Genomic DNA, 10,511 nt, shown 5'->3' with positions numbered 1-10,511 from the left:
GCCTTTGAAGGGCAGAGGTGGTAGGAGCAGGTTGAGGGGGGGCAGGCAGAGGAGGGCAGAGCCAGACCAGTGGGGCAGGGGCTGTGCCGGGGGCTCCCACAGAGGGGGAGCAGAGGGACTCCCGCTCCCAGCGGCATTCTGGCACCCTCTTTCCCATACAGCCTGCACGACGGGCACCAGAAACAGATACCCCAAAACAAACACACTGCACCGGAAGTCATGTCGAGCACACAGAAGTTACTTTACTTTCAGATCAGCTGTGGTGACGGCACGTGGAACATCTCAGATCCTGGCCCTAACCTTCCTCTTGATCCCTTTCAGAGCTGGTGGTCGCAAGTGTGAAGTCTGCTCCGGCAGTGTCCACGGGTGCCTCCCCTTCCCCTCCCATGCCTGCAGTCCAGTCTGGGTCAGCCCGGCATCCAGATCAGGAGGGGAAGGTGGGCGCCTCGGCCAGCGGGCGGGACATGCTCTGGATGGCCCACTGCAGGATGCCGTCAAAGGAGTGCTGCGGAAGCAGAGAGTGGGCTCAGGGCCTGGCTGGAGCGTCAGCGGGCAGGTATGCCAGCCTGGCCCACAACCCGTCCGCCCCGGCCTTCAGGGCCACCTGAGTCATCAACATCCAACCCAGCTGTCCTACTCAGAGGTGAGGAAGTTGAGGCCTGAGCCCCCACCGTACACATCCACTCCTCCGAGCATCCCTTAAGCCTGGGCATGGCCACCACGGCTGCTTGGCTCCTCGTGGCTTCTTCCCAGGTGACTGGCAGAGCCAGCTCCTTCCCTCCCTCTGCCCAGCTCTTTGCAGGGCCTGCCTGGTGCTCCAGCAGGACTGGGGGAACTATGGGAATGCCCAATATTCCAACAGAACAAGGTGACCTGCTCCACAAGGAGCTTGTATGTCTTCTTATATCGGCACCTCAGGTCACCCCTGGCCTCCTGGGGCCCTGGGGTCTCTAAGGACACCTGTAGTGTCTGGGACCTGCCCGTGCCCCCAGCCCATCACATAAGGCAGGGCCTCCATGGTCAGCTGGGATCCCCAAGGTGCCACACCAGGGTCCTGAGGAGGACACACGCTGGCCACCTGGGTTCTGGGGGTGGCTGGAGAACTGTGACCTTTTCTAAAAGCCACCTTTTCTTCCCAGTTATTCGAGCTGCTCATCATCGGGTGGAGAAGCCTGCATTAAGAGCAGTGAGCGAGGGATCTGCAGAGTCCAGAGTGCCCGGCCCCCCCCCGCACCTGGGGAAAGTCTCAGCCTTCACATCAGGCTTCAGAGGCCCTGGTGCCAGATTCCGCACCACCAGCCCTTCAGGGTCCCAGGCCTGGGACCTCCGGGGAGGCTGGGAAGGGGGGCAGCTCGGGACCCCCTCTGACTTGTTTGTGCAGGGAGGGGCCAGTGCCATCTGGCAATAGGGGCCCATGGAATGCCATGGGCCCAGAATAGGGGTGCTGACTGCTTCAGAGGCCGTGGAGGAAGGGGAGGAGGGGAGGAGCGGGCTGGGTGACACGTTACCTCACTCAGGAGGGACTCCAGGTCATCCCTGTGCAGAACCGGCTCATGACCAGCAGAATCCTCTCCCGCCTGGATCCCAGAAAGATAGGGGGTCAACCCAACTTCCACACCCTTGCTGGAGTCATCACCACAGAAGCAGGACTCCCTACAGAGGGGGCAGGGCTGGGGGCAATGGCCATGCCAGGACAGCGGGTGCTGTGTACTTCTCCAGGTGGGACCCTGGGAACTGAATTCTAGCATCCAGCTCCTGGGGGCGGGGCAGAGACAGAGTGGGCATGAGTGAGCTGGGGGCTGCCTGCCCAGGGCCCTGCCACCCCTCTGAAGTGGCCGCCCGAGGCCCCGGGGACTGCCTGCCTCCACAGCTCTGAGGGAAGGAGCAGCTGGAAAGACTCCTGCCACCAATGAGAATTCTGAGGCCCAGAGAGGAAGGGTCTGATGCCAAGCCAGCCCTTCAGTGACCCGACAGTCATGTGTTCCCTGCCCTGCCCCTGGGCGAGGGGCCAGAGCAGGAGATGAGGTATACTCCCCCATCTCAGGTTAGGAGGGGAGCAGGCCATACTAAGTGGAACCATAAGACAATGCCCAGTTTGCAGCTGCAAACAGCCACTTGTTCTGGCCCCTGCAGGTGCCACCAGCCTGGTGTGGCTCAGCAGGGACAGCAGACGGCTGGGGGTGAGGTGAGGCTTCCAGAAGGAACGGGGCACCAGCAGGTGGGGGCCCTCTGTGCCCAGTGTCCCGGAGCCCCCTCACCGAGTGTAGGGAGGGAAGAGATGGAGGCGGGGCTGGGAGGTGGGATCACCACCCTGGGCCCCCCAAGGATTCTTCCGGGACAGGAATGGGGTCAGGAAGTCCCTTCCTTTTTAAAAAAAAAATAAAAATTATTTATTTGGCTGTGCTAGATCGTAGTTTTCTCATCAGGGTCCTTAAGCAGGGATGGAACTCTGGCCTCCTGCATTGGGAGCACAGCGTCTTAGCCACTGGACCGCCAGGGAAGTCCCAGGAGGGTTTCCTTTTTAGGTAGATTTAAGTTAAACAGAAGTCGATTTAAACAAAAACATCATACATACATAACCGTCAGGCGGTTTGGCGCTCACTGCGAAGCTGGCCCCGGGCCTCCCCTGGCGATGTGCCCACCACCCCCAGCCCCGCGGCGTCCCTCCCCTCACCTGCGCCCCGGGGCCGACGGCGCCGGCGGTGAGCTTGGGGGTCGCGGGAGCCGGAAGGGCGGGGCTCGCGGCGGGCGCCCCCTCCCCAGGGGCCGGGGCGGGGTCTCCGGAGCAGGCTCTGCAGCGCAGGGCGGCCCTGGCGAGCGGAGGAGAGGCTTCGGGCTGCCCGGTTGGGGCCAGGCTGGGAGCGCCCTCTGGGGACCCGGGTCTCGAAGAGTCTTGGTGGGGGGCGTCGGCCCTCCCCCTCCCCCTCCCGGGCCCCGCACTCACCCGGGCCGAGCGGCGCCGCCGGGAAAGTGGCAGCGCCAGTGGAAGGCGGCCGCGCAGTGTGCGCACCGCAGCGCGTCCGCGCCGTCCCCGCACACCCCGCAGCGCGCGCCGGGCACCGGGCCCTGTGGACCGACAGACCACGGCGGGGTGACCGAGGACCCGGGCGAGGCAGGGGTCTGGTAGGGGGCGTGAAGAAGTGGCGGTGGCCTGAGCGTCTCGCGTTCAGGACCGCCGGGACCCTGCCGGGGCTGAACGGCTGGGAGGGGCGCATGGGGTGAGGGAGCGGGTCGGAAGTTTCGGGATCCAGACCAGGAGAGGTCAAGAGCACCCCAGCACCTTTGGGCTGCAGCTTGGAGAAACAAAGTGCCCCATCTCCATCCTCCTTGGTGGGCCCAGGCCCCCTCCAGGGCTGGTCAAGAGGTCCCCAGAGGCCGGGCTCCAGAGGATGCAGGAGGGACTGGGAGACCTGGGACTACCAGGTCCCAGGTCCCAGTTAGACTGGGAACTACCTGCTTTATTGTTCTGCCCTGGTGGGGTGGCGGGGGGGGGGGGGCGCGGGCAGCGGGGGATGGCACTTGGTTTCAAGAGCAAGGAGAGAATGGTCACCCCGGCTGGAATCCCTCCAGGAGCCCCCTTCCCCCCACCCTCTCCCAAGAGCCCCCACCTTGTTCTGGGTAATCTCACAGCCCCCACAACCTCTGCACCTCCCTTCAGCCTCTTCCCACCTGCCCTCCCCGTGGCCGGCCTGGCTGCTCCCGAAAGCTCCACACCCACCCCTGTCTGACTCCTACCTCCTTACACCTGCCTGCCCGTGACTGTCCTATTTCAGGTTTTCCTGGCTGCCCCAGTGGACCCTGGGCTCCCTGACCCCAGCACCCCCTCACCTGCTGCCCCTCAGGGCCCACACACAGTAGGGGGCGCAGGGCAGAAGGGTCAAGCACCGGCAGGGGAGCTGCAGAGGGCGGGGCCAGCAGGTGCTTGTAGGTGACCGCAGCATCCGTCCCAGGCTCCCTGGGCAGTGCCCTCGCCTCTTCCCCTGACCTCAGACCCAGGAAGGCCTGGAAGCAGAGGGTCAGCTCTCAGAGGGGCTGAAGGGGGCTTGCCTAGACCCACCCCGGGGTTCATGAGCATGGGGAGCCTGGGGCCCACACTGGGTGGGCACAGTTCCTGGGTCTGTGGCCCCTGACCCTCTCCCCACCTGAAGGCTGTCAGAGCAAACACTCTGGGGCGCGTGTCATGTCCTTCATGCCTTTGTGGCAACAGGACGCTTACAACATTTTGGAGAATGTTATCTGTGGTCGAAGTGTGTCCCCTGTGTCTGCTGACAGCTGAGGGCCCAGAATCAGCGTACTGAGAAACCGGTCCTCATAAGGGCCACTTCCAAATGGGCTACACCCCCATGGCCCCACAGGAAGGAGAAAGTCAGACTGCTGGGGCCGGGCCAGGGTAGGGCTGCTTTATGGCTTTATGACTGGGGCAGGTCCAACCCACAAGATGGCCGGGAGGCAGGGAGCAAGTAGACAGAGGGGCCGGGAAAGGTCTGGGCATACCGGGGTCTCTGCGGGCAGCTCCTGGGGCCGGGGCTGCTCTGCCCGGGGCAGGTCCCGCTGGGCTGTTGTTCCCTGGACGCAGTTGGAGCACCTCCAGGTCCCGCTGGTCACCGGCCGGGGACATGCAGGGCAGGGCAGAGGGGACAGTAGACCCCCACACTGGCAGCGCAGGGGAGGCCTGACAGCTCCTCCAGGTCACCCACCCTTACGGTCCCCAGAGGGGGAGCCCAGGCCCAGCAGGAAAGTGTGTGGAGACCAGGGGAAGGGCCTTTCCACTCGTCAGCAGGAGAGCCTGGGGGGCCAGGATCGCTAGCCTTGGTGGGATGGCCTTCACCAGCATGGCACGTCCCCTGAGTGCTTCTCGGATGAGCCCCGAGAATTCCTGACACTCGGGAACCAGCAGTGGCCTGTGCCTGTGTGTGGCTCCCATGGACCCTGCCTTGCAGGCGGGACCTCCGAGGCTGGCCTAGTTACACCCTTGGGACCCTCCCCCAATCCCTTGGGGGGGACGGTGCCCAGCAGAAAGGGAACTGGTCAAGGGCAGGAAGGAAGAGAATGGAAGGGCAGTGTTGAGCGGAGCCAGGGATGACCCCACCCAGATATATGAGCTGGTCAAGGTCGTGTGGTGAGTGGGACAGGGCCAGGTGGAGAATGCCAACCCCATGCTCCTCCCCACAGACCTGGCTGCCCTGACCTGCGTGAGCTGGTGGTAGAGGGCAGCGCTCTCCCCATTGGCCAGGACAGGGGCCCTGCGCCAGGCGGAGGATGGGGAACCGTCTGGCCCTTGGGGAGCAGCTCTGTGGCCTCCATGCTCCCCAACCTGACTTGGAGTCAGATTATGCTTAGGGCTGGGGGTCAGCTGCTCAGGGGAGCTGACCTCCTTGCCTTGGGTCTCAGGGCCCCATAGGCCAGGCTGGAGGGACAGCATGGCCACGCAGGGAGGTGGGGTGGGAAGATCCCAGGCCCCAGACCCACCACCCAGAGACCTAAACCAAGGCCCCTCCCAGGCTGGCCTCACCATCCACCTGTGGAGCGATGGGACTTCTGGGCAGGGGGGTAGGGGGGTGGCTAGGGGGAAGTGGGGGCAGAGGCACACCTGGGGATCTCGCTGAGCGGTGGGGTCAGGCAGGCCAGGTGGAAGGCACGGGGGCAGCCGTCACAACAGAGCAGCTCCCCGCCGTCCCGGCAGGCTGCACACTCGTCCTCATTCTTCTGACAAGAGACACGTGTGTCTGGAAGACCCAGGATGGGGCGGCCCTCCCAGAGACCCCCACCCCCACAATAGTTCCCCAGGGGCACCCACGTCCCTTGTCTCACTCCCAACTGAAATCCTGCCCTGACTGCCTGCTCCCTGGGGCTCCCTACGACCCCACAATCTCTGAGACTCTAGCCCCCAACATCCTCTCTCGGGAAGAAAGAACAGTCTTTAAGAAAGTCTGGCTTCCCATGGGTGCCTGTGCTCCAGGGCCCTGAGGCTGCAGGCCCACCCCCATGCAGCCCCTTCCTCACAGGGCAGTGGAGGGCAGGCCCAGCAGTGTTCCCCTTGGCCCTGGGCACCCGCTGTCCCCTCCGCCTGATGCTTGCCGGCACCCTTGGCTGGATGTCCCCACCGCGCCTCCTTGGATGTCATCTCCTTCGGAAGTCCCCCTCCCCTGCCCCGGGACGACAGGGCTGGGCCGATGTGCACAGCGAGGGGCACACTGACCGCAGTAACACTCCACCCCCGGACCCTGCCAGCCTCGGAGCTCCTGGGAGCAGGCACGGCACCTGGTGGAGGTGTCAGGTTCTAGAGCTGGTTCCATCTTGTTCAGAACCAGTGCGAGGAACCCAAGAGCTTCTGTGGCTTCCAGCAGGGGCCACCATCCCATCTAAGGGCCCAACTACAAGCGCGGGACAGTGGGCACCTGGACCCAGGAGGACTCACTTGCTCTGACTTATGTGACTTTTTACAGTTGTGTATTATCAGGGGAAAAAAAATACTATTAAAGAACTCCACACTGTGAGCAGAAGCTTGGCCTTCACCCCCTAGTCCCTGGACGAGTGACAGAAACCTCCCCCTCCTCGGATCCTGGAATGCTCCGGGCGCTACCTGGTGCAGCTGGGGCTCGCTGGGGAGGGCAGGAGGGGCTGGGGCCCTGTCCCGTGGGCCAGCCCTCGCGTCACCTCCACCCTGCAGGGAGATGTGGGCAGGTCAGCAACAGGACAGAGAAGGCAGTCCGGGCAGGAGGGGCTGACCCCACCCCCAGCAGAGCTCCTGACCCGAGGTGACGCCACTGTCCCTCGAGTGCTGGGGGAGGGGACCGAAGGCCAGGCTTCCCCAGGGGTGGTCCCCACAGTGCTTACAGGGGCAAGGGCCTGGGTCCCTTTGGCTCGGACCAGGGTCTTCAGGCTGCTGCTGCGCGTCTTGTTCTTTCCCCCAGCGGGGTCTTCAAACTTGCTGGGCGTGTAAAACTCCCCCCCAACCTGGATGCACTTCTTGGAGCCACCTGGGGGGAGATGGAGGGGCCTGGCAGGGAGGCTCTACAGCATGCTGTTCCTCCTACAACCCCACCCCCAGTCAACTCTGGGTCCAGGGTCCTGGGCACAGGTGGGGTTCTCCGCTGGGGGAAGGAAGCGCGTCTCCCAAATTCACATCCACTTGGAACCTCAGAAGCAACCTTATTTGGAAGTCGGGTCTTTGTAGATGTTAAGATGGGCTCACACTGGACCCTGTGTCCAAGGACAGGGTCCTTCTGAGAAGAGAAGGCAGAGACACAGGGAGGAGGCAGAGGCTGGAGTGATGACACCACAAGCCAGGGCACAGGGTTGGGGCGGCCACTCCAGGAGCTGCGGGAACTGGGAAGATTCTGCCCTAGAGCCTTGTGAGGGGGCAAGTGTGGTCCTGCCTGCACAGCGGTTTTGGAGTTGCTTGAAGCCACTCCGTTTGTGGCGATTTATCACAACAGCCCTAAGAATCTACTGCAGGGACCATCCCTGGAGCCTGGTGAGACTGGGGCCTGCATCAACTCCCAGGGTCCTCACGTGCCCTGTGGGTGCCCAGCACAGGGAGGCAGGAAGGATGTGATGCAGTGGTGTGTCAGGCAGGGCGGGGGTTGCGCTTATCCCCCTTAGAGTCCAAGAGTCCCCCCTTCCCAGACCATCCCCTCCACAGATGGCAGACCCACTGGGGGAGCAGGGCATGCCAGCTGCCTTGCCCATGTCCCGGCTGCTCCAGAGCCTCCAGGGAGCTGCGTGGGGACATGGATGCGCTGGCAGCCTCTCCCAGTGCCGTCTACCTGACTCAAACACCTGCTGGATAAGGATCCCCTCCACGGCCCCACGGGCTCCTGGGACGTCCCCAGAGGACACAGCCATGGCTCTCTGGACCGAAGTGGACATGGTCTGAATTCCTAGGAAAGCGAGCATCAAAGCAGGGGTGGGGGGGACAGTCATCAGTTGGGTGATGACCCCTGAGCACAGGCAGTGGGGAACCAGAGGGGTCTGGGCAACAGAATCCTTCCTTCTTTCCACCCAGGGCAGACCAGACTCAGACAGACAGAAAGGCTGCATGTCAGTGCAGAGATGGCCGTGATGTGTGTGTGTGTATGTGTATGTGGAATGGCCTGGTGTAGGGTGTGAACTGGCTGAAGTCAGCGGGCAGGAATGAACAGGGACCCTGGGACATGACCCTGGACAGTGCTGGGAGGGGGAAGGGTCCCCAGGGCCTGCCCACAGGTTGGCACCAGCCAGCCACGGAAGGTCTCTAGGGTCCCAGGATGTGTCCAGCCGAGGGACAAGGAGGATTCTCTGGAGGAAGCAGAGTCCAAGCTGGCCCTGACGATCGGGACATTTGGATGGGTACAGGTGGGGTGACCCCAGGTCAGTATGGTCCCAGCTCCCAGGATGGCCCCTGACCCCAGGACCTGGGGCCTGGCTCACCGTTGCCCACCGGGAGGCGCTGTGGTTCTGCGTTGCTCTCAGGCTTCTTGGCGGGCTTGGCCTTGGTTTGGGAGCCTGTGTTGGCCGGGTGAGGGGAGAACCGACAGCCTGGCCCCCTTTCCTCTGCTAGGCCAAGGCTGGGGGGTAGTGGGAGAGTGCCAGCAGGGGACTCCCAGACTCTGGTGGATCCCCTTGCTTTACCCAGCTCTGGAGTCCACATCAGGAGAAAGGAAGTACACCTGTCTGCCTACTCAGGGGGTCAGGGAGCAGCATGGACTGCCGGGCTCACCCAGGGTGTCCATGTCCCTGGAGGGACCTCTGCCAGACTGGTCAAATAGGAGGGACAGATGCTCCCGGAGCTGGTCAGGAGTGGGTGGTCAGGGAGAGGTGCAGTCTGGGGGGGAGTGAGTGGAGCTCCCCAGGGGATCTGTGACCCCACCAGCTCCTCAAATGGGGTACCTGGACTGGAGGTGCCCCTTGGGGACGGGGCTGCTGGTGGGGCAGTCCGCGGCTCCTCAAGTGCCTTCCTCTTGGTGGGGGGTCTGGGCAGCAGCACAGTGGCCTTGGGACCTGCCGGGGGCCTCCTCCCCTTCCGGGGCTGGCTGAGGTCCACATCTGCGGGGCACGTGCAGGGCCGAGGGCCGAGCTCAAGCCCAGAACTGATGCCTTGTTCAGGGAAGTGAGGCCTGCCCCTTGGTTTCTTAGAACCCAAGACGTCTAGGCAACGTCAGGGGCTCCCTAAACACCCCATCCCTCCCCTCTTACAGTCCAGTTGGGGCCCAGAAGCCGACTCCAGCTGCCCCAGCCCCTCTGAGGGAGGCTGAGCCGGCCAGGACCCCAGCCCCCGGTGCCCCCCACCTTTGGGGAAGGTGTCCAGGATGGACTGCAGCCGGGCGTATCTCTCCAGGTTGTAGTCCTTGAAGAGAACCCTCCAGAAGTCCAGGATGGCGCCCGCGTCCTGAGTCAGGAGCCACGAGAGGAGCGCGTGGAAGGCCTGTGGACAGCCCTCCTTCTCCTTCAGGCGCAGGGTCTCCTGGAGCAAAGGTGGGAGTGGGGGCCCTGCCCTGCCGCGTCCAGGCCCCACTTCCTGCCACTTCCACCGCGGGTCGGAGGGCGAATGCTGACCCCGAGGAGGCAGCGGTGTCCATCCCCTAGGCTTGGGCAGGTGTGGGGTGGCGTGGGGGTGCTGGGGTGACGTGGGCGGCCACCTTGGTTTCATCTTACGGGACTGCTCAGTTTAAAGGCGGCTGGGGGCGGGCAGGGAGGGCGCTGGGGGCGGTAACTTGTCCTGGAGACCACGCCCTCCGCTAGTGGGTGGGGCGTGGTCGGGCGGCGGCGGTAGGGGCTGGGACCCTTTGGCTCTGCGGCTTCGGGGAGGGGAGGGGCGTTGAGGGCGGGGAGTGGGGCGGGGCGGGGCGGGGGAGGTCCCCCCGGAACGTGTCTTCCGAGACCCTGCCGGCTCCAGCGACCGGCGCTGGGGCAAGTCTCCCGCGCGTAGCGGCTCTGGGTCGCGGCCCACCTGGAACTTGTCCTCGGGGACCACGTCGTGGTCGGCCAGCGCGTGCAGCAGCGGGAAGGCGCTGTCCACGGCCACCGCGATCTCCGTGCGGTGCAGCCTCAGCAGGCGGCGCAGCGCCGCGTCCCCACCGGCCCGGGCCTCGCCCGCCATCGCGGGGTCCGGGGACGCGGCGCTGGGGGCCCCCTCTCCCCGCCTAGGGTCTCGGGGCCTCAGAGCGCCGCTGGCCTAGTGGGGTGTCCGGGCCGTGTCTGCCTCCTGGTCCTCGCGCTCCGCCTGCGCCTGGGACACCTGGGCGGGCTCACCTGCTCGGGGAGAGGGAGCCCTGAGAGCTTCCTCCGGCCTCCTCGGGGCCGGAGTCTGTTATACCTGCGTCTCCTGGGAGAGAGCAAGGGCCGCTCCGCCAATCAGGGCCCAGGCAGCTTCCTCAGGGGCCGGAAACTTCCCCGTGACTTGAGTTCCCCAAGGTCCCAGCCACCTGCCAGCGTCCTTGAACACCTCCGGCAGGCTGTTGACTTTTCTTTCCTTTGTAAAGTAGCGTCTAGACTCAAGTCTCAAAACGTAGTTCCGGCCAGCATCCCAT

General features: G+C 64.4%; 1 protein-coding gene across 4 annotated transcripts; it reads right to left on the bottom strand.

Moving 5' to 3' along the window:
* Positions 1 to 229: 229 nt before the first annotated feature.
* AIRE (autoimmune regulator) lies at positions 230 to 10,294 on the bottom strand. Of its 4 annotated transcripts, none has more exons than XM_088827564.1 (14): positions 9,932 to 10,294; positions 9,271 to 9,445; positions 8,872 to 9,027; positions 8,413 to 8,487; positions 7,770 to 7,883; positions 6,838 to 6,980; positions 6,584 to 6,664; positions 5,591 to 5,706; positions 4,495 to 4,597; positions 3,829 to 4,002; positions 2,945 to 3,066; positions 2,675 to 2,810; positions 1,509 to 1,577; positions 230 to 505 (listed from the first exon to the last, which is right to left on the bottom strand). In XM_088827564.1, the coding sequence occupies exons 1-14, from the start codon at positions 10,079 to 10,081 to the stop codon at positions 425 to 427; spliced, it is 1,695 nt and encodes a 564-aa protein (XP_088683690.1). In that variant the 5' UTR covers positions 10,082 to 10,294; the 3' UTR covers positions 230 to 424. The 4 variants fall into 4 exon arrangements, with proteins under 4 accessions (XP_088683690.1, XP_088683940.1, XP_088701191.1 ...); XM_088827814.1 differs by having other exon boundaries at positions 9,271 to 9,406; XM_088845065.1 differs by having other exon boundaries at positions 9,271 to 10,069.
* Positions 10,295 to 10,511: the final 217 nt, after the last annotated feature.

This window comes from Moschus berezovskii, chromosome 1, assembly GCF_049115385.1.
Source record: "Moschus berezovskii isolate FMDL1 chromosome 1, NW_MosBer_1.0, whole genome shotgun sequence".
Classification (NCBI taxonomy): domain Eukaryota; kingdom Metazoa; phylum Chordata; class Mammalia; order Artiodactyla; family Moschidae; genus Moschus; species Moschus berezovskii.
This window is presented reverse-complemented; position numbering and strand designations above follow the sequence as displayed.